Source organism: Colossoma macropomum, unplaced genomic scaffold (genome assembly GCF_904425465.1).
Source record: "Colossoma macropomum unplaced genomic scaffold, Colossoma_macropomum, whole genome shotgun sequence".
Taxonomy (NCBI): Eukaryota; Metazoa; Chordata; class Actinopteri; order Characiformes; family Serrasalmidae; genus Colossoma; species Colossoma macropomum.
This window is the reverse complement of record NW_023494791.1, coordinates 31397667-31421955: the sequence shown is the minus strand read 5'-3', so window position 1 is coordinate 31421955 and position 24289 is coordinate 31397667. Positions and strand designations below refer to the sequence as shown.

At 36.4% G+C, this 24289-nt stretch overlaps 2 protein-coding genes across 3 annotated transcripts; one reads left to right on the top strand and one right to left on the bottom strand.

The window, feature by feature from the left end:
* Positions 1 to 594: 594 nt before the first annotated feature.
* Positions 595 to 8545, top strand: LOC118811081. Its single transcript, XM_036575290.1, has 4 exons — positions 595 to 778; positions 866 to 976; positions 1818 to 1949; positions 7569 to 8545. Exons 1-4 carry the CDS (start codon positions 595 to 597, stop codon positions 7790 to 7792), a joined length of 651 nt encoding a protein of 216 aa, XP_036431183.1. The 3' UTR covers positions 7793 to 8545.
* On the bottom strand, positions 8424 to 24028 carry LOC118810794 (caspase-6-like). 2 transcript variants are annotated; one of them, XM_036574847.1, is made up of 8 exons: positions 23908 to 24028; positions 23468 to 23512; positions 22431 to 22473; positions 22099 to 22248; positions 21490 to 21566; positions 21206 to 21381; positions 15881 to 16025; positions 8424 to 14417 (listed from the first exon to the last, which is right to left on the bottom strand). In XM_036574847.1, exons 1-8 carry the CDS (start codon positions 23936 to 23938, stop codon positions 14167 to 14169), a joined length of 918 nt encoding a protein of 305 aa, XP_036430740.1. In that variant the 5' UTR covers positions 23939 to 24028; the 3' UTR covers positions 8424 to 14166. The 2 variants fall into 2 exon arrangements, with proteins under 2 accessions (XP_036430740.1, XP_036430741.1); XM_036574848.1 differs by having other exon boundaries at positions 8424 to 14414; positions 23908 to 24027.
* Between the last annotated feature and the right edge of the window lie 261 nt (positions 24029 to 24289).

The window sequence follows — 24289 nt, the reverse complement described above, 5'->3', positions numbered from 1 at the left end:
ACATTTGAGGAGCAGGTAATCAGGAACTCTGAAGGGGACAACTGTAATAAAATCAACAACAAATTTGTCTTGGTTGAAAATATACTTTTTTTTTGAAGATACAGAGTATATGGTCTATAAAGAGTACAGACAGTGCAAAAAGTTTTTTGATTATGCTGTTGACTCTAGAGACTTTTCTGTATCCAACCTTTCCCAAAATTTGAAGTGTTGCCAGCTTGAAGGCAATGTTCAAAAGTGTGTGCGTCTGCCACTGGAGGGTCATTTTGTTGTTATTCCCTTGCTTCATACAAAGTAGGGCTGAACTGTTTTTTTTCCCTCCATTTAGTTGTGGTATTTTTTTTTATTTTGAACTTTTTTAAAAACCAGCTTTTTTGTTCTACAAATTACTATTGAATATCAAGTGGACATTGTACACATTAGCACGGATTGCTGTCTTCAGCATTTTCCACTGTGTTCCCTGGTGGGCCTGAAACCCTGTCACTTTGTGTGTATTTTGATTTAATGTGCCTTAAAAGTACATTATTTAAGAGTGTTTAAAAAATATTCAGATTTCAGATTATGAAGTGACAGATGTCTACCTTCTCTTTTTAGGAGATGTATAACATTGTTATTTTTCAAGAAACAGATGAAGTTGAAGTGGTGCCAGCAGAATGGGTTAGCAATGGAGTCTGTCTGTGGCCGCCATACAAAAGCTGTAAAATGATTAAGGCAGCCAGAAATAAAGAGCAGCCAAGGCAAGGATGGAGGTCCTACCAAGTTAAATTGATTTACACTGCAGGTGTGTTTTTTATCAGTTTTTTTTTTCAAACTAACAATTAAAAAAAGTTAATGAAGGGCACTAGAATTTACATGTTGTCATTCACAGATACATATGCAGAGGCCAGACTGAAGCTTCCCCTAGCCGAAAACTTAACCGATCTTCAAACACAAGATGAGGCAGAAGAGGAGTTGCCCAAAAAGTCAAAACGAAAAAAAGGTTAGTGTCTTTCTTAGTTGCACTTTACACTGAGAATTTCTCACATACACATTTTCTAAGCCACTTATCCCTCTGGGTAGCGGGGGGTGCTGGAGTCTAACCCAGCGGTCATTGGATGGAAGGTCTTTATATTGAGAATTGGTTAACTAAAATTAACTAATGCATTCCTTAGTGTGAAATTTAAATAAAAAAAAAAAGAATAAATTGACAGTTTACATATTACGTTTAAGTATATATTATAGTCTACTATGAAAATGTTATTACAGCGAGTTTAACCATTAGGAAAGATTATTGCTGTGGTCACCTGCCCTGCTCCCAGAGGGCTACCTTCTTGCAGAATTCAGCTTCAACTCCAGTTGATCACGCCTGATTCACAGAATTAATGCCTTCAGAAGGTGTTACATTTGAGTTGAAGGTGAAACCTGCAGGAAGGCAAAGCTCCAGGAGTGTTGGTGACAGCTGACTTATTCAGTTATAAGGAAGTATATGAACAAAGATGTCAATACAGCATTAAGTAAAGAAAAAGCATATTGTGTGCCCACAAGAGCAAGATTAATACTCCTAAAAAGAACAAATTTAAGGCTCTAATGTTAAATATAATTATTAAGTCATTGTCTTTGTTGCCTGTTGCTTTCAAGAAAAAATTTGTTGGCTGTCAGTCCTTAAACTGGAAATTGTAATTGGAATTAGTCATACAAGTTCATGGTCTGTGTATCTGTAAATTTCATCAAACTTTGTTTATTTCTTTCCAAGACCCAGCAGAAGACTGCTGGACAGTGATGATGAGGAACCGTCACTCAAAAAACAACTTCCATCAGCCCCCAGGATAACTCCACCGCAGTTCACAAGACGGCCGACCCCAGAGCTGAGCAGACGGCCGACCCCAGAGCTGAGCAGACCGCCGACCCCAGAGCTGAGCAGACCGCCGACCCCAGAGCTGAGCAGACAGCTGAGCAGACCGCCGACCCCAGAGGTGAGCAGACAACCAACCCCAGAGCTGAACAGATGTCTGAACTCAGGATTTAGAAGACATCCAACTCCAGAACTCAGAAGACTTCCATCCCAAGACTTCAGGACACAACTCACTCCAGAACTCAGAAGACAGCCAAATTCAGAAGTTAGAACGCAGCCAGCTCCAGAATTTAGAAGACAGACAACTTCAGAGCCCAGAGGACAGCTAACTGCAGAGCAAGCTGAAGAGATTAATAGTGGCAAGCCTCTAAATCTCTGTCAGGGATCAGGAATGCCAGTCTTGAAACGTGGGTTTCGTGTATGGTTCGTGATTTTCCAGCTCAAACACATCTGATGCAAATCATGAGCCATGTTTAGTTGAAGGGAAATCAGCAAACTGTGTTGTACTCTGACCTTCAGTTCCCCGTCTCTGATTTTATAGAACAGGGGTTCTAAACTCTTTGTGACCAGTACTCTGTAAAGTCTCAGATTTTTCCATGTCTTCACGTAACTTGATCGAGTTTGATAATTTGATTAGGAACTATAATAATTTCCCTAATCCATTAATCAGTTCGTTATGTTTTTGGTTAATCTGAAAGAGAAAAAAATCAGTTATTCACTGTCAGTAATTAAATATGTAACATTATATATACATATTTTGTGCTTTATTTAATTTCAAATGCAAATTTGAAAATGCTGCTTCAATTGGATATTTACAGTTGTCTAAGCATCAAGTTAGCTTGAAAACAAATGCAGCCATCGTCTTAATGATTATGACTCTTGTCGCTCTTATGACCCTTGACATAGTAAAAAAGAAGAAAATTGCCCATTTGCAGTTGCATTTCCGCATCATGTTTCAGCTCTGCCAAAATTTAAATTCAATTGCAGTCCTGTTTGCAATTGCATTTCACTGTCAATGAGGCACTCTTGTCAATTAAACACTGTGGCAGGTTATTGGAAGGGACTTTTTATTGCACATGTTAGAAGAAGAAGTGATGAGTCTAAACTTAGGTGGTACTGGCACAGAGCTAGATGCTTGTTTAATCATACGGAGCTAGCATTAACAAACACTTTTTGCAGGATCCTACTAACATATACTTTAACATATGCTCTGTATATCTTCCAGGTTTACTTCGTAGTGTTCTCACAAAGCAAGAGATAAACATGGATCAGCTTAGTCATCCTGAAGATGGTTCAAGATTTACAGGACATCAAGGTTGGATACTTGATGAAGGGCTACTTCCACTTAAGGATCTCAACTCTTTGCAGCATATTGAAAGTGAGGGACTGCCCAGACTTAAAAAAAAACAGTTCTTACGAAATGCTTGTTGCACTGACGTATCAGTATGTGTTTCTCAACTCCAGCACTTTGTCTTCTGTCCTGCCTGATCTACTGAAATCATTGATTGTAAACACTTTAATGAGATCCAGCTCATGTGGGTACATTACAATTTTCTCACTTTGTGTTGAACGCAGAGTGGCCAGTGAATCATTAATATGGTCAGCATGACAGGGTACTTGTTGAGTGTCTCTGCAAGAGACTCTGCATATTATATTTATCAGCAATAAGAAATAAAACTCAAAAAAGCATACAGACTTTCTGGAGTGCAAATTTAGGGATACTGTACAGTTTAGTCAAATGATTACTCCCTTCTGTGAAATATAGTCAGAACGTCTATCATTTTTTGTTGTAAGACTTTTTTCAGCACATGATGTATCGTCAGATGCTTTGGAAGCATCACTAAAGTTAAAATGAAAATGTAATATGTAAAATGCCTATGCATTCCTGTTTTTCCATTAAAAGTTTTCACTCATATTTGAAATTTGGGCTCAAAATGAAAATTGTAATTCAGTTTTACCAATTCAGTTTCCCATTTTGTATACTATTATTAACATCTAATTTGCACAGAGATTTAGATATTTTGTGAGTAGCTTTATTGAAATTTCCAGAATTTTGTAGTTATGCTTGATGTGATTTGGAGGTGAAACGATTATTCAACTTAGTCGACTAAAATCGATGACCAAATTAGTTGGCAACTAATTTAATAGTCAATTAGTTGATGTCATTACACCTCTTTCTCATGCTCACTAGGAATCTTTTGACATTACCGCTTACTGGAGAGTTGACAAAAGCGTTTTTGAGGATGTCAGCCTCAAAAACAAAATCCTCAAAAATGTGGGAGCATTTCACGCTAGACTCAGTTGTCAGTTGTGCTGTTTGTAAAGCCAACCTTACCTGGCATAAACTCAGTTGTCAGTTGTGCTATTTGTAAAGCCATCCTTAGCTGGCATAGGAACACATGCTCCATGTTGGAGTATCTGAAGAGGAAACTTGTCGGCTCACTGGGTGAAGAAGATTCATCTCTGTAAGATACACCTCTTCTTACACCGCATACTAGTTCACTAAATAGTGCGTAAAAATAGCGCATATACCATTAGAAGTGCACTCATTAGTGTAGTATGTGAAGTACAGAAGTGTGTGGTTTGGGACGCGGTGATAGTTGTGCTAGCGAGCTAGTTAGTTAATGTTAAATTCCGTCCTACTTCATGTTGTGAGCCGAGCTTTCCAGATAATGTTCACACTTTTAAACACTGCATCATCATCTTAGCGTCGAGGCCACCTGTTCGTTCAGATTCGGCAAACACAGGAGAGCGATTCCAAACAGTTTTCTGTTCTCCGCGAACATTGGCCACCACTCGCAAACAGTCTCAGAACATAGCTCTCTGTGAACATACAGGGCAGCTGGACTAAGGGTTACCGCTGAAATGAAATATTTACACAAAGTCGTTCAAATTTAACCCATTGTCTCTGCAGTGGGGAATATCTGCTCTCAGAGGAGAGCGAGACTCTCACAAGAGCAAGAAGAGATGCTGACTTTCCTCCATTTCAATAAAGACCCATGATTATAGAATTTAGTTGCAACGGAGTGTAGACAGACAGCGGAGGGCACAGAGCACAGACTGCACTGTTTAAATTTGGTTTGATTTTTTCTTATTTACTTGATTAAAGAAAAACATATTTATTTTTGTTATATTTTATTGCTGCTACTTTCCACAGTGAATTCTTGAATGTTATTCATCTTTGTCTTCATTGTTAGTTAGCATAAAACAGCATAAAATTCATAAAACAACCTCAAGCTAAATTTAAAAGCTTATAGCTACATAAGAGTTGTTTGGAAATGTAGTGATTCATAACCTGAATAACTGATTATTCGTTTCAGTAATCGTTAGATTATTCGACTATCAAATTAATCGTTTGTTGCATCCCTAATGTGGTTAGCAATACTGGTATCAAAATTACAATTAAAATCTGATTTACTTTATATGCATTTGCACTCTAATGCATTTGAAATTGCATTATCAAAGAGAGAATTGTGTTTTAATTTTCACAGATGCCTACCTGTCAATCATATCATCAAGTTGGGGCCAACAGCACGCTCAGTGGAAAGGACTTTATCTATACTGTGGTGGCCAAATTTATGCTAGAAAATGAGGTGAAACAGCAACATATTCACTTGTGATGCTTACAAGGTCTGTACACATTAAGCAAGAAGGAAGAATCTTTCATTTTAAACTTTATTATTATTATTTATTATTATTATTATTGTTAACCACAGAGATTAATCCAGTATCACAGACTATCTTATAAATTACATAGTGAGCATCAGATATGGATATAAAGCTATGGTCCACCTTGTCTGATACCAAAAATGCACTCAAAATTATTAACTTGTAATTGTACTGGTCCACACAACCGCCTTGTCATAGTATATACGTTAGGTCGGGCCTTGTTTGGGAATGTAATGTTAGAGCTAACAATGGCTTTTAGCCAGCTTAGTTCAAAAGCCCTCCACAATATACTTAGCATTTAAACAGGCGAGGTGATGGCAGAGCAGTATATCCACATCTGATGCAAACTTTGTAGAAAATTTCTCTACATGGCATCTACTGGAATAGTGGGCCTATACATTCCCCCTTTCATCCATCACTTTTTTTTTTTTTAATTTCTGTTCCACCTTAGATGGTGCAGCAGTTACATTCTGGTGCCTAAATGCATATAAAAGTTACTGGTGCACTGTTAAGGTGGAACAGACACTTAAAATAAAAAGCTAACTTAAGCTGATGATTCAGTCAATGAATTAGCAACAATTTAAACTAATAAACCAAGTAACTTGGCCATTAAACACTTTTTTAACAGGTCATGTATGAAGATATAGTAAGCAACACCAGTGGATATATTGCTCTGCTTCGCCTCATCTGCTAATGAAAAAATAGCTGCAAACTCTTGGCCATGCTTCATGTAAAGCCCTTGATGCTGAGCGTGCTGTTGTCCTGATTGTTCTTCACCTGGTTGACAGGTGAAAATCTATGAAAATGCAATCTGGTCTAAAGCATTAGAATCTTTCTTATTTTAAATTGAGCACAGAAGATGAGAAAATGTAAGGGCAAAGAGGAGAGGTGCTTGTTCCTTTTTTACATTTAAATTTTGATATCTTTCTAGCTTGGTGTTCTCTTTGATGCAATTTCAAGTGCATTATTTGAGAGGGCAAAAAAAGAGTAAAGTAAATCACGTTTTGCTTCAGTTTTTATTCATGGAAATCCATGGACAATGAGTCAATGACTCGAGTGTCCTCTCATTTCCCTGGTTTAATGAACAGAAAACCAGTAATCACCTGGTCAGTCATAAAATTGTATGCATTTTACACAAACTAGAGGAACCGCAAACAAAATTACAATCCAAATATGATATTTTGTTCTTATCTCAGAAGTTCTTTTTCTTACTTGGGGAGGTTGGTGTGCATGTAATGATATTACTTATGTAGCCTATTTCATGAATGAAACAGGGGGCGTTTTACCCCTGGTATACCCTGGTTTTCCAGACATGGGGTGGATACATGTGGTTTGTAATAGAACCAGGAAGATCCGTTCTTGAAGTTGATTCCTTTATTTGGTTTAATGAGAATTACTTTCTGTTTGTATTCACAGATCACTACTTTAGGACTCCAGGGTGGTTTTGATGTGAAAGTTTGGAGAGTCATGAGATGCACAGTGACCAACTTATTGGCAGTTAACTGGAGGGGCATAAATGGAAAGGCGGGGTTTCAAAACTTGCTTCTAAAAGAAGTAATCATAGATATGTTACTTTCTTCTGATTTTGTGGGTTATGCATATTTGATTGAAAATGTGTAAATGCTGTTTTTTGCTGCAGGTATTTAGAAGTGAAATTTATCAGCTTTGTTCTACCCAGTGTTGTTTAAGCTTTTTTTCCTTTAGCTGATTGTATGACTTTTCAATCCAATTAAGGAAATTTAAGGGCCTTAGAAATGCTTTGTAATGGCCCGATTGTTTTACGTGTGGTTGAGTTCTGGGTTATTTCTGGCAGTGGAGGTTTAAAGGTGGCTGAGATGCAGCCCTCCCATGATGATACAGTGGCTGTACTGGCATCTGTATCTGTCCCTCTTCTTTGCTATCATTCTATGCAATGTTAATCCCAGATGGTACTCTGCTTTACCAATATTCGTGTAAGTTAATTAGATAATTGTACAGTACAATTGTACATTTTAATTGGGCTATGCCAGTTACAGCAGTTTCTACATGAATCTTCCAAATGTGAAAAGTTGTTATCTAAACTATATTTGAGATAATATAAAAGTTGGATTGTTATTTTTAGGTGCTGTAAGACACAACAGGGGAACATCAAAAGCCACAGCTCAAGAAATTGAGATGTGGATAAAGAGATGGCTACACCTGTCCATGGACCGTGAGGGAGGAAGGCGAGAAAGACAAGAACGGAGAAGAGCCAGGCTAGGAAACCAGCATCTCATGTTAATATTTAAAGCGGACCACCGCTTTGAACATTTTTAGTTGTTCCCCTCAAAACCATTTGGACTTTGGATATGTTTTGCTGACCATTGCTGTTCTCATTTGGAAATGGAAAACTAGTTCTTGTTTTTATAATGACAAGATGCATGCAAACAATTGATCTTAATGCAAGTCATTTATTCATGTGCACGTTAAAGGGGAATTCCACCAATTTCAATGAATTTAAAAACTTTTAAGATTAATTCATTAATTACATTTTCTGAAGCATTAAGTTCTTGACATGTAAAGTCATTCAGAGTGGTTTGATATGAAATATTTGATTACAGAGAAACTTACTGACTGATTTCTTTACAGTAGTGATGATAGGAACCAGGGGTCACAACACAAATATAGATATTTTATTTACTACCCAAAACCACCAGTAAATCTACTTAGTTTTATGTGTAACATTGATGATGGTAAAATAGTCATGAATCTGAAAAATAAGCTTTTTTTGTGACAATTTGCCTTACAATACCCTTCCTTCCTCCATGAACTGATTAAATGAATAAAATGTTAAATGAATGAAAAATGTTTTAGACCAAAAATTGTATCAAAAACTACCATGAAACAGTGTCTCAGTCATCAGGCAGTGTAGTCGTAGCCATTTCATGTAGTAACTTTCTGTGAGGGAGCCTTTAGAGGTGGACGTCTGGTTCCTATCACCACCACTGTGAACAATTCTGACTCGGTAAGTTTCTCGGAGCATTTCATACCAAACCACTCTGAATGACTGCTTACATCTTAACGCCATGATTATGCATTAAATTGTGCCTCTCAACCGTTTAATTATGCAGGAAATTGGTGGAGTTCCCCTTTAAGTTGGTTGTATATGTAATATTGTACTGTGTCTAATTAGCACTATATTGATTTGTGTTCTTGCATTGAGACCCTTACATTTCATTCATGTTTATTTGTGCAAACAGTGTTTCATTTTATATGGATGTTTAAATATTGAAATTATTATTAAAATAAAGTGAGACATTTAAATGTTTGTTGTATTGATATATTGATGGAAAACATGATTAAAGGATGATTATTAATCACAGGGGTTAAGTTAATTAATGGGATTGGGAGGGGCATCAGTAAAATTTGGATCTGGGCCACATATGGCAGGGTAACAGCCCAGTTGTTTTACATGTGGTTGAGTTGTGGGTCATTTCTGGCCCTGGTGGTTTAAAGATGCGGCCCTTTTATAGCTATAAACTGGCTGAGTTCTGGCAACCGCATTTGGCCCTCATTTGTGCCATCATTCCATGCGGTGTGTGGGCCGCAAGTAAGTGCCGGACGTTTGCTATCTGGGAAAGGTTGAGAACCCCTATTCTAAAGAAAGCAGGTTGGACAAAGTAGTTGAGTCCCGTGTCGTGTGATGGGATTTGTCTGTGGTATGAACTACTAGCCAATCCCAGTGCAGGGAGACAGAACTGTCTGAAAACAGGTGGGAAAACAAAACAAAACCATGAACGGCAGGTTCTCTGATACTTAAGAGCTCGCCCAGGGAAAGTAAAGCCTAAAGTCGTTCTTGATGTTGTTTAAATCAGCGAAAGTGCATATGAACTCGTTACTGCACATTTGTTACCATTTCAAACTGTCTGTGTTAATTTGCCACTGAATTTTCTTAATCTGAGGCAATGCCTTCCTGAATGACTGTGAAATGAAGTTGCTTGTATGTAATGTAAGCAGCTATTGCTAGAGGACCCAGCTGTACTTAGGCCCACATCTTTACACACTGAGCTTCCTGTTTCTTTACTTGAGAGTAGGTCAGCGTTGCCCATGTTACCAGCCACATTTGACCACTGGCAAATGGCATGACTCATTATTTTGTTAAGTAATGCCCAAGAAGTTTCATGACAGACCTATCATATCATGAAGATAACTGTCCTCATAAGCAGGTACTTCAGATGAACAAGTAAAGGAAGCTTATACTCCACCAATTAGCATGGGTCAACAGGAATGCCTAAATTGCCACAGGTACACTTGCTGGGAAGTTCAAACTTCCACAAAGCTTAAATTAAAAAGCAAACATTAATTTTTTGTCTGTACTTTTGCCCATTTTTATAGATAACAGTCTTACAGTGTCAGAAAACACAAAAGCAAGTCTATTTGAGATTACTTACTGTGTGTGATGGTTTTGGCATGCAGTTAGCAAAATGCTAACTGGTGAACCTAGACCTCCATAGTTTACATATGGGTTAAGGGTGTACTGTAAATTACATTTTTCACTGAACCATCATTTTAAGCAATTTCTAGTTATGTAGTTTATTGCTCACATTATTTGGGACAGCTTCACTATTTAACTATTTATCCCTATATAGGGATATGACAGTCTTAAACTATATATGTCTGGTCATTTCTTATTAACCCTTATACATGAAAAACATGATTGCGAAATGCTAAAGGGCCCGCGCAAGTGAGTCCTTAACGAATTGGAGTGAAAGGAGCTAAATAGATAAAATCATAAAATTAAACTATTTCTAACCATTCATGCTAGAACCTCCAGAAATACCTTTTCATTTTTCTACAGCAAGCACGTTTTGCATAGTAGTATATTAGCATTATGGCTGCTGAGTGCTGATTGGTCAGTAAGCTAATGAGCTCACTGGCTGAAATTTTATAAATATTTTAGGCTATTCTGTGTTGAGAGAACAATAAAAAGTATTAGCCATTTATAAACTGCAGTTTTGCACAAAAGTGCCACAGGAAGCCATTCCCTCTGGACTCTCTAAGGATTGCCCTCAACTTAGAAGAGATTACGGAGTGGTAGTTCTATCTAGAACTTTCCTAGAAGAACTTCTGGTCTTCCTCCCTAGCTATAGTTATTTCTTAACTACATTTTATTACTTTATAAATACTTTTATGAATTACATGATGACAGCAAAAACCATCAAACTACTGATACTGTCATAATCTGTCCCATCCCTAATGGAGCTTTTCCTAAAATAAGAGCCTTTCATGACAGACTGGAAAAAAACTGTCCAGCTTTAAAGTTTTTGTTACAAGGATACTATTTAAGTAAACAACATTGATTAATGGGACACAGTCTGCAAAGAACAAGACGGATTTCCTGCTTAATCAAAATTTAGCTAGCTGCCCTTACGTTACAATGCAAATGCTCCAGAATTACACTGAATAAAGGCAATGACAATAACTCACACTGAAATCTGAGAATTTTTTTAAAATTTGTCCTGGAAACTTACCAATTTGGAGATATAAGATTTTGTTCAAACAGTAATGAAATATGGTATAAACACAGTTTAATAAAAAAAAACAATCATCAATCATAATCACAATCATAATCATAAATCAAATTATGATGAAATTTAACATTTCATAATGCATTGTTTTCTAAAGAATTGTTGTAAATTCAGAGATGCATACTCCTGATTGACAGATCAATTAAACTGAAAGTTGCACAATTAAACCTAGGGATGCATCACACTGATACTGGTATCGGGTATCGGGCCAAAATTGTGCTCATTCACTTGTACTTATAAAAATTCATCTGATTCCCACTGTGTAAGCCAAGTATAGCTGTTGCGCTAATGAGTGAAGGAGGCTCTGTTTACACAGTGAAGTGTTATTGACTTCATGAAAGTCTCACACAAACTGTCAACCATTTCAAACATTCAGCCCTGGCAGATTCTTGCCAGGAACGCACTGTGTAATTTTAGCCCGTTCTAAACACAAACACAATCACAACTGCTTCTGTGGAGACACACAGGTCAACTAAACCGAGTAGAAAAAAGTCGACATTTGCTATCAAAGTACCTCTGTGCCAACTTTACTTTGTTTGACTGAATATAATAGCAAGGTATAAATGTTAATACGGTGATTGTCTTTTGTAAAATAGGCTGTAGAAAGCCAGTAGGAAGGCTGTATTGTTCTTCAGTGTACATCACCGCCTGCTTTTAACTTTAGTTCGCAGTGTTAGGTGAGCTGCTCAGTTTCTCTAAGCTCAGTACTCAGTTGGCAGCATGTTGTTTTGAATGAAACAGCTATATCTTAAACTGTTTGTAGACAGAGCTGTCTGTAAAGGCTGCGTTTCGCATACAAATCTTAGGCTTTGTCTGTACATGATGGTCTATTCAAATGTACAGTTTAAGTCACCAAAGAACAAGATTTCTAAAATCGCACAGTGTATATCTGACCTTAGAGGACATTCAGCTACAGCTCAACCAGCCAAACAAAATACTCAGAACAAGACGTAAAACACGCAGCGCAAATTCATCGGATGCTTTAGCCTCGGATGTGATTCCTGCTGTCGCTGTGCTACGGAGACTGTTGTTGAAAGAGAGAGGCAAGGAGCAAAACTATGACTTGTACCTACAGCGGTACAGAAGTGCTTTTTTGCCCACTCTTCTCCACTGCAACATTACTCAATCCCAGGTAGGACTAATGCAGCATAGCTAGCTAATGCATTTTATTTAAAATCAGCAACATTTTAATGATATAATTATCATTATTTTATATATTTCATTTACACTAACAACTACTTAATTCTACAAAGGTTACTCAGTATGGTATCGGGCTTGGCATCGGTGAGTAATAAGAATATGTAGCCTACTTGTGCTTGTACGGTCTGAAAAAAATGTTATCAATGCATCCCTAATGAAAACAGTATGGACTTTCACACAGTGGCATTCAATGAAAGCTTAGGCTTATGTTTGGCTCAGATTTTATTTCTGCAATACAACTAGCCAGTACACATGGCAAAATTTTGAGAGGTGGGAGGGCACAATGTAATGCTCCTTTAAGTTTTTTTTTTTTCTTGTGATTAAAGTTACAGATAAAGTAATGAAGTATTAGAACAGTTTGATGAGACTGAAAGACATAAAGAAGAATTGCCCTTTCTGCTGAACAAAATATCAGTGTTTGTAAATCAAAAATCATACAATGTATACCATATACCATGTCTGAAAATGACAGATTTTCTCTCATATTGTAGCTGAAATCATTATTAAAATACTAAATTTGCTCTCAAACATAGATATTGGTCAAAAATCATCTTAAATTTGGTCAATACATCAAATACATTCTCATTTTAAGATTTGTGATAATAAGATTATCACACTTATTTCGAGATGCCTTATTCTAGATTTAAGTCATTTCATCTAGTGAAATTGTTGTATTCCATTGGCAGAGAACTTTGGTTGTTTAAAACATTTCTTGAAATAAGAAAATGTGCCAGTAAAATAATTGACTAGATAGACTTAAAACAAGTAAACATGTCTAGAAATAAGTTAAAGCTCATAACATTCTTATAACAATCTTAAAAAAAAAACAAAATATTAAATATTTTGACTATATTTAAGATAATTTGCCAAAATATAATTAATGTTTTTGCTTAAATGTCCAAAATTGAATCCAGGTTACCATGTTTCTGTAAAAAAAACTCCTTTGCAAAGAAATTGCCAGTAAAAATCTGTCTCCTCACCCCAGTTTTGTCTGTTACAGCACACACAGTCAAACCTGAACAAGTGAGTGCTGGAATTCCATTACCTTAGCCTCTTTGTATGTAATTAAAAATGAAAGTTGCAGAAAAATGTTGCACTGTGTGTGAGAGAAATGAAAGATTGAAGCCTGGAGCACAAGCATTTTCGCATGTGCCCCTGACTAACCTGTTTCAACCCCTCATTTAAATAAGGCCAGCATACTGTGTGAAAGGTAAAGTGATGAAACAGCACCTGGATCAGATTCCTGGCTCTGTAACTGAGAGTGTGCACTGATATACTAAAGCTTGGAATCACATTTCACAGAAATAATTATTCAGTTATTTAGTTTGGGAAGAAAAGGATGTAAATTCTATTTATGTCAGAAAAATAAAGTCAATATTATATATGAAAAAACACTTTGGTCTGAAGTGATGCAATTTTGTAGTTACGCTGTATATGTATTTTCATAATTTATTCACTATTTTTTAGTTTGATTTTTTTGATTCTCTATTGTTTTGTTAAGACTATTCCCATGCCATCAAAATTTAATTTATCCATATGTCTTGCTTGATTTGAAAAATTTCTTCAGATTTGTGCTTAGGAAAGACAGAATAGACCAAAAAAAAAGCAAAATTTCAGTTTCAGATATTAATAAGGTAAGTGATTATTGATACACTGTAATTGTCTAATTATAGGATTATTTCCTAATTTGGTATTATAACACAAGATATCGATTATTTTCTATAAGTTAAGGTCCAGGCCTTTTATTTGACCAAGTAGACCAGAAAATCTCTTTTTCTGCCTTCAGGCTTGAGCACTAAATGTACTGTGCCCAGCATCCAGTTAATTGTGGCTGTCTTGTAATGTATGCATCAAGTGTGTTTGGTTGCTTCTGATTGGTGTAACTCATCAAGTGTGTGTCTGTGTGTCTGTCTCAGTGACTGGCTAAATATAGTTTCCTTTCTTGGGTCTGAAGTAAAGTTTCTTGGTCAGCATGGAGGCAAAGCAGGGCACCTGTTTCTTGCCAATGGCAGAGCGGTCACTGCAGTTTCCCACGCTGCGTTGGGACACTTTGCGATTGACAAGCGTCAGAAGCTCAGTGAACTCCAGTGCAGAGCCATACTGATGCAAAATCTCACACAGATCCTGGATGTACCAGGAGCCATTCACTGTCTCCCTGTGTGAGTAGAATCCTGCTTGAGGAGAAACACAGTGGAACACCACATTTGCTACAAATTACCAACAAACATTTCTTATGAAACACATACATTACCGTTCAAAAGAGTGGAATCCATGTTTTCAATAACAGAAAACAAATTTGGCTGCAGATAAATGTATAAAAGGATAGGACTGGAATGATGAGCAATTATTGTGATTATTCTTAATGAAAAATTACATTATTTATTTACTTTGTTTTTTTTTATATAAAAGCAAAAACGTACTCAACGCTGTGTGTTACAGTGATTTTACCATGATTTAGGGGGTTTCATAATTTGTTGGGCCCAACAACACCCCTTAACTGTGTTAACAGAAATGCTACAAAGCACAGCCTACAGTGGAATATTACTTTAATTTTATGCCTTAAACTCTAAACTCTGTATGTGAGTCCACACTTCAGTTCCTTGCTCTCATAACTATAGAACTATAGAGCATTTGTTTCATAGTAATTACTTAATTAAACTGGACTAGCACAATGAATTCAATTTTTCATTCAGCTGAAACTAAAGTTTGTTTTATATTATTAAAAATATTGATCCCAAACTTTTGAACATTGATTCCACCTGTTTTAACAGCACACTCATAACAATAAATGCTTGTAAATGGTTTTAGGCTTGGACACACAGGTCTGGGCAAAAGGATTAGCTGGTATAAAATCTTTATTATGAGGAGCTGTTTTAAACTTTAATAAGGTTTGTCACAATCACACATCTCATTTACAAATAGGGTTCTAATATTACTATAACTATAGAACTTGCACACAGATCCTGTCTACAAATTACAGTAGAGTAAGGGCCCATTTTTCTGTATTTTTCTTGTATTTTACTTTCCCACTTATCACTTAGGAAATGTATGTAGTTTTATGTCATAATTAAAAAAACAGTCATAATTCATTGTTCATATGACTATTTTCCAACCTCTTTGAAAATGAAACAGCTCCGTTTTTGTTACTGTGCCTGATTTATGACTGATTTATGTAAACGGCTTCTGTTCTGATTCACTCGTTCCAAAAACCGTCCAGATGACACACTCCATATCACTTCAACTTGAATGGGAAAAGCTAAACTGCTGTAGGCTGAATAGGTGAATATACACAAATGTGTTTTTGCAACATCATAAAAACAATGAATTCAAAATAGGCTGCTGTTTTTGTATATATGGACTGGGGTATGAACGGCACATGCTACATCAAACTATTATTTTAAGAAAGCAAGTAAAAATTTGTTTTCCCCTTTAAGAGTTTACAAAAGTTAAAGCTTAGGTTCGTTTTTTGTTTTATTAAGGGATTACTTTACTTAAGATGTTTTATGGACCCCAGCACTGATGTGTCAGTGCATTAAATTGTGCATTACTTTGTCTCCAGCATTGGAGTAGGACCTGCATGATGTTAAGTGTGAACCTGATGTAGCGAGTAATAAACTGAATTGGGTTTTCTACTCACCCTCAGCTACAGAATAGCACATGATGAAGTCAGCACCCGCAGGCAGTGTGTACACCACCCCAGCATCCACAACAACCTCATTGATCTCACTATCCACCACATCCATTGGAGTGACCGGGTCATCGTGTTTGTCCCCACGACATGCCTGCCATTTACAAATTTCAATTTATATACACTACAAAATTACACGCAGTACTGTGCAAAAGTCATCTGAGAAAATGCCTGTAATGCTATTTATCTGAACAGTATTTATTTCTTCATAAAACACTGACATTAGAATAAACACCCCAAATAAACAATACATTATGATTTGACGTGTTTGAGTGTGCTATCTTAACCATTTCCAAATCTCTCCTCCAGGAAATCCAGCATTTACAGTTACCACCCAATACCCAATTTATCTAATCAATTCTTCATTAAATGAAATCAGGTGCTGCTGATGAAATTTAACAAATCCATGCAATGACTGAAGTGCACAGAGAAGACAAGATCAAAACCTGTGGTCTTCTAACTGTATTCTTCTAATGAACGTCTTAATGGCTTTTTAAAAAACAAAAACAATCTTATGTTTATTAGGTTAAACAAGTCAGTATGCATTCTTCTGCATACACAATTTCTTAAATCATGATCACAATTTTCTAATTCGTTCTCTCGTTTTCTTTTAATCGTGGTCATGTTTTGTTTTTAACTGAAGGCATGTTGTTTATTTTATTGATTCGTGTGCAGACAAAATCAATGTAGTAGATAGAGGTTGTGTTATTTGTCCTGTGCCGAAGGAACTAACAGCTCCCTGAGACTGTCTGAAAGGTTTTGATTTGTTAGATTGATAAGATAATGGACAGAGATGCTCATCAGGTCTGATTTTAATTTGGAGGGGTTATGAGGACCCTATTGATCCTCTTCACAGCAAACGGCCCACAGATTCATCAGTGCAGCTGCAGTTTGGTGGAGAAATGAAGGAGGACAATAAACTAAACTGCACTTTCTAATGATTATATAGACGATATAGACGCATCACGGCCGCGTAGCCCTGTTTCTGGTCCCGTGTCCAGAAATGATCAGCGTCAATTTGTTGCAACAAACTCAAATTAAACACACACACAGAAACATTAATATGGGATGATGTCAAATAGCAAGAGAGTCTAATAGATCTATGGATTAGATGTAGATATATTAATGTGAGGATGTTGAAACGCTAATCATTTCTTCCTGTAATTGTGTGATATTCTCTAACGCTTGAAGCGGTAGCAGAAACAGGGCTAAGCAGCCGCACTGCATCTACATCTCTGTTAAATATAATCATTAGAAAGTGCAGTTTAGTGAAGATTGTGATTGTTTATTGTCTTCCTTCATTCCTCCACCAAACTGCAGCTGCACTGATGAATCTGTGGGCCCTTTGCAGTGAAGAGGTGCTACAGTGCCCTCATAACTCCTCAAATCAAAATCAAACGTAATGAGCATCTCTGTTCTTTATCTCATCAATCTAACGCATCAAACCCATCAGATAGTCTTAGGGAGCTGTTAGTGGCCTGTATCTACTATGTTTATTTTGTTTGCGCATGAATCAAAAAAACAAACAATGTGCGTTGAGTTAAAAATAAAACAATACCACGATTAAAAGAAATTTTAATTAGAAAATCGTGATCACGAATTAAAAAAAACATACCCATGAAGTAAAGAAAACATGCGCACAATTAAAATTAAAAAAAGGGAACGAATGAAGAAATCGTGACCACGATTAAAAAAAAGCGTATATACGAACTGCAAAACATTTTTTTACCTCCATCCCCTCTGGGGCTCCATAACAGCGAGAGCATAGGATTAAAATAAAAACTAGTTCAGCTCTAAAACTAGCACAGCCAACTAAAAACAACTGCTAGTTTGAATTGAATTTAGTCGACAACAGAAACCAAAATGACTGAGCTGAACACAGTTTACAGAAAAGCCAGCAAAATAATGGTAAATGTACAAAGCTCCTTATTTAAATTATCCAGCTTCTTGTTGAAATTTGTCGTTCCACCTTAAATGGCGCAGCAGTTACGTTCCGGCGCCTGACTGCTGCACCATTTAAAGTGGAACGACAAATTTCAACAAGAAGCTGGCGAACAACAAAGGCAGCTCCAGCCTTGTGATGAATGTTGCTCTTGTTTTACCTGCAGAAGCTGTTAAAATCGGTCAAAGTTTCAGTGCTGCGCATTGATGTTGTTCACTTGTTTCCAGCTTATGGAGGTGAATTTGAACTGTAACGCTTCTCTTGTCTTCCAAAATAAAATACACCAAGCATAGGCACAGTGACAGACATCTGACGATGTTGCTGTATATCAAACTTGTGGCAGGAAACAAATCCATTCACATGGAAGGGAACCAACAGTGTAGCAGTATGCAGTCAGATGCCTCTCCACATTTTTTCCATGTTGGGTTTTGAGTCTTTTAGATTCGAAAGGCTGAAATCTAAGGCTACGTTTAAACAGCAGGTAAAAGTGGCCTAAATCTGATTTTCTCACCAAATCTGATTTTTTTGTTTGACTGTTCACATTATCTTTTAAATGTGATCTGTATGCGACATCAGTCTGAACAGATCAGCTCCTTAAAGCGCAAAAAAACAATGCTTCACATGGCTCGTCCAGAGGTAAACAATCATGACAACTAGCGAATGCCAGTCGCTCCCGGAGGTTTCAGTTTCATCTTCGCCAGCATCACATGAGCGATTATGAGGTTCCAGTGGTTGACAGCTGGGCTCATCACCCACAGTGTGTTCGAGTTTGCCGTAAAAAGGGCATGTTATTCGGCCACGGCCACTTCTTTGGTTCGTGTCCTCGGATTCTTTAAACTTTTTTTTGACGCTGCAGCCTCAGTCTCCTCCGGCTACGTTCGGCAGTTTCATTCGAAAGCTCTTTGAGCACATAGTGGTTGCGATACGTCTTTTCTAATGTTTTTTTGTACAGAAACATCAGCCTAAATGTTTATGAGTCTCAGCAGCATGAAATTATGACCAATGTTGACTGACGTAAAAGTCGCATGAATTGCGATCTGGCTGTTCAGACTGAGTCGCATTACCGCAGATTAGATACGTATCGGATTTCAGTACCACATATGAAAGCATCTCAAATCGGAATTGAAAATGTCAGATTCAGTGCGTTTTTTGCTGTTCACACTGCCATACAGATGACACATCTGTGTCACATATGAAGAAAAAGATCGGATTTGGGTCACTTTTACCTGCTGTATAAACGTAGCCAAACCCATTTTGGCTCCTTAACCAAAATTTTTTGAAACAAATTTTTTTTTTCCCAATTCTTTGGCTGAAGAAAATCTACTTGGCAACTTGGATCTTTTAGCTTCACCCACTTAGATTTTTTGCTAATTTGCATAATATATGAAACCTACTTTTTGTGAATTAGCCCTAGGTTTTTTTTTTTAATCTTATTCTCTTAATAATCTTAGTCTATAGTAGATTCTGAGGTAGTATCAATTTTGGGGCATGTACAGCTTTAGGGGATGCTGTAACTGCTAAATAACTGTTTCTAAGCATCCATATATCTGATCAAGCTGAAATTTTCTAAGCAGCATCTTTTACACAGAATTTCTAAGGACAACTTTAAACACTTGTATACATTGAGACTCTGATGAGGTGTGCAAATGTTGGTCCAAATTAGCCTTAAGGGGCACTTTGGCATTCATTAAAAATGCTATTACAGTGTTATTATGAAATCTACTGATAAAGAATTGGAGCCATGTGATCCAGGTCTCTGGCCTAAATGTCTTTGCAATTACATTATAGAACTGGACTCCTTGTCTGGTATTTTGATTAATTCATTCAAAGACTACAGCTTATTACATAAAAAGTTCAAAAGGTCAATCTGAACAAAACTCCTAATCAAAAGACCCTAATCAATAATCATAACAAATGGAGACTTTTTGACAAATTCTGACTCACTTTCTCTTAGCTCCTCTATGCCACAAAGACCCCTCATGGGTACATTGGGCCTTATTATGGCATGCATATCAAAGGCTTAAACTTTGAAAACCAAAGCACTTTACAAATACAACTATTTCAGAAATTTTACCATTAGTCATGTATTTTTGATATCTATGGTAACAATCTGTAGTATCTTCTACAAAGCTATAAATCAGTACATATGAAATTAAGCATGTACCCTGTTTAAAAACCACTGCTCAATAATTATTCCAAAAAAAAGGCCTTTTGATAAACTTTGATTGCCTTGCATTTTTCAACCTCTCTTTGTAAATAAAGCCCAAAGTGCATTAGACCTCGTTAGACCTAATTGGCCCAAAATGCATAAGGCCTCATTTTGCTGATTCATGCTGACTGCCGCTTGTAACTATATTTAGGGGTCCAAGCATTGCTTTTGCAAGGATTTTTCTTCTTCTTTTTCTTCCCTAAAACTGATTGGGGAGTAGACACCATAAGTCATCCAAACACCAAAATTGAAGGGTAGGTGAAGTATCCATACCACTACTCAGGCAAGTGAAATGGCCCCAGTTGGCCAGATGAGGCCTACAGTCAAAATCTGGCTTCTTCATAATCTTTGTTTAATTCTACGTAAATGCCTCCATGGAACTATTGAGTTCCACCCTGGAAACATTTTGAGATCATTGGCAAAATATGTGAAATCAACATTTTTCTACTAGTCTGAGGTTTTTCATGATATACACCCAATGTTTGTCTTAAAATGTTCGAGGGAATCTGGAGGTCAAGAATTATAAAAAAAAATAATATTTGTAACACAAAAGGATAAGTAATAAAGAATGTTTTTTACAGTCTGTTTTGTTCATGTTTACCAGGGGTGCAAATATTTGTGGAGTTCACTGTATAATTCAATATGCATTATATACAATTCAAAATTATATTGTATAAATAAAGTAATAGTTTGGTAAGTCTCTAATTATACATTATTTGTAGTCAATAGCATGCCGTTTGATATAGGCATGCTGTCTGCACAATGCTTACTGATGAGGAATAAGCTTCCATAACCTGTCGGCTACATTAGCCTTGAAGCTCCAGCGCAAAGCCAAAGAAGCCAAGTTCATACATTGAAAATGTCTGCACTGATCAACTACATTTAGGGTAAAGAGGGAACACGGTGTAAACTTGATTTGCTAATCTATCACTTTAAACAGTTTTATGCAAAATTTTACTCACATTATTTAGAACAGATGGTGAAAATTTATTGATTTTATCTAGGAAAATTGTCTAAATTCAACAGTGTAACTAACTAAATCTCAGTTGATTTGTACTTTCTCCCCAAGAATGAAACTGTCAAATAACAAGATGCTTTTTTTCCAGAGTGGAAGATGAGTCACCTGTAAGATGAATATTTTGGGTTTTCCTATGAGGCTTGGACACTTGTCTCCTCTGAAAAGTGCCGTGATATCCTGGATGTGAATCTTTGCATCGTAGGCATAGACATGGCCATTTTCACCGTGGCTCAGGAAAATGCAGACAAAGCAGTCTGCATCCATGTGATTACGACCTGCAGCTGTGATCAAAGGTTGAAAGCAAAACTAAATTAAACAAAGCTCCAATAAAAATGCTGTGGCTTTCTAGGTATTAGTTTGCATTAAAAGATTGTGTAACATCTGCTTACCTTCAGTGATTATTTTCAGAATTTCATCTTTATTGTAATCATCGTAAACTTTCACATCAAATCCCAAGCTAATAAACCTGAAAAAAATCATGGTTGGCTATTTAAAGCTACTGTATTACATGTGCAAGTTATGAACACCAAATGCATACTTTAGACATATCTGCACTAGGATGTTAGTTTAGGATGCTAAGGTGATGCACTGAAAAAACTGTGTATTGACTTTATATGATATAAAGTGTCAGTTGGTTTCACATGAATGAAATATCAACATCTACATAATAGCCGTCTTGCAGTTACCTCTTTTGGCAAGAATTGTGTTGATCTAACACATTTAATTCACGTGAAACCGACTGAAACGTGAAAGATGAAAAGTCATGTCAATTCCAAGCACAATTCTTTTTGGGTCAACTGGTTAATAAATGTTAAGTCTAGTATGAATAATGAGTGAATAATATTAAACTAATGCATAGTAATTTTATCATTTCATTGTTGAAACATCCTACGTGCTAAAAAATGACATAAAACAAAGATCTACATTATCTACAATAGATAACTCAATAAGGCTGAGAACTATTATGAAGTGTGCTTTGTTGTGATCTGTATATACACCTCTTTTTAAGATTTTCTTTGTCTGCGGTTGTCCCAGAACGACTGTTCAACATTAGCTGCCAGTAGAAGCGCTCCTGGTTGAATATGAGTGCTAGGCCTCGGTTCTTGTGGTCCATGTTGTATTCCTCAGCAGGATTGAGGCTGAAAGCACTAGAAAAAAATTAAGCATAGTAATTTTTAAAGAAGAATTATCAGACTGACATTGATACTTAAGGTTTCCATATTGTTACTGGAAAAGAAAAAGTGGTGTTGTTTCATCTATAGTAAAATTATTGTTAAAAAATCTTGCTATTTTAGCCCATAATAAAGCAAATCTTTTGCCAGAATCTTACCTTCTGAACACTGCATCTGTCTCTGTAAGGTTTTGTGTCTGGCCTGGAACAAACAAACAAAATTTGCATGCACATGTGCTACAGCTGAAATATCTATTCAAGTGTTAAGTCATTACAGCCCAGAAATCATACAGAACAGTCTCCGCAGATAACAGCACTTCACTGAACAGCAGATTGGAGGTAACTTGCAGCCACAACAGGACCACAACAGCATTGAGGACTACTGTTGCACAGAGATCACTTATTCAATGCACACATACCAAGGTCAAGCCTCTATTGGCCTCTACTGTCTTTTTGATACCTGGTTGTATGGGTTTCAGTGGCTTTGCAGATATGCAGTGAAAAACAGCAGGATCACTGTGCTGTTATTTAATCGTAATGTTTCAGCTTCTCAATGTTGGGCTTTTTGTGAAAAGCACTTTGAGATTTTGTATTTACAATGAAAAGTTTTATATAAATAAGGTGTATTATTATTATTATTATTATTATTATTATTATTATTATTATTGAGATGGCATGATACCACTTTTTCTTTTTCCATACTGATATTGAAACCTTGAATACTGGTCGATACTAACAAAACCAATCTGATATTTCATTTTTAATAACTACTACGCTTTTAAATGTGCTATTTTTAAATGAAGCACCCATTTTTTTACTGATGTCCAAAAAGCTTTTTCCACTGATATATCATATATCAATATGCCACTAATTATTATTATTATTATTATTATTATTATTACTATTATTATAACTAAGTTTAAGGTTTCCAGACTCTCTTTTCATACAGAGATATTGTGAGAGAAGTGTACAGAGATCAAATGCTGTTCAGAAACCTGTTTTCAGCAAAATAGTAACAAGACTGTAACAAGCCTGTAACAAGACTGACAAAAAGCAGAACGTAAATGTCAGGAGAAAAATACTGCAGGGCTACAACATTAATACTATATTATATAATTAAGTATTTATTTGTTTATGAATATGAAAGTGGCCTCTAAAGTGCAAGGCAGCATTTACAAGATTTTAGTGAAACCAACCTGAAGTAGTATGTCGTGTTGAGTCACTGTCCTTCTCAACGTGGCCTGAAAAAAACAATCCCAACACTAAAATAATAACAAGTCTCATTGCAAGTAAGGCAACCCGTCATGTTAAGCTAACAGCTAGAGGTGCTTTTCTGAAAGCAGTGCTCTGAGAGACTTAGACTAAACTTAAAATAATGTATCAACCCTTTTCAACGCGGCTGATCAAATGTATCCTCACTATGCAACGTCCAGTAATACATAAGTACTAACATGAAGTGATACAAAATGACTCATGTCAGGACACCAATCATAAAGTCAAGTCTTCAGAGAGGCTACAAGGAAGAATTTTATAAAACAAAACGTATCCCCATTTTAAAGCTGAGCATACAGAAGCAATATCAACAGAGTTCAATTTGACTTATACATAGATAAAAACAGTGAAGTTACAGTCTTACTTGAAACGTTTTCCTTTCCGTGGCTTGCCATTATGGTCAATGTCTGATGAACGAAGCCAAAAGAAATATTAATCGTCGAAAAATTTACTCACGCAAAAACTCAAACGTAGTGTTTTGATTGGTTAAAGACGAACGTGCTAAATCCTGATTGGATGGTGAGACTGCCAATAAAGTCACGTACTAACTTCCGTACTAAAGCTCCGCATTACATTTCAGGAACCGCCCCCTCCGCCCTGTGGTTGGCTAGCAGTCTCAGTTTTGAAGCTGTGAATAATAGGGTGTTTTTTGCCGTATTATCCTTGCATGTTATTTTTACTTTTTCTTTTCATTTTATTTATTTTTGGCAAACATCAGTCATTTAAATCAATATAAAATGTTCTTG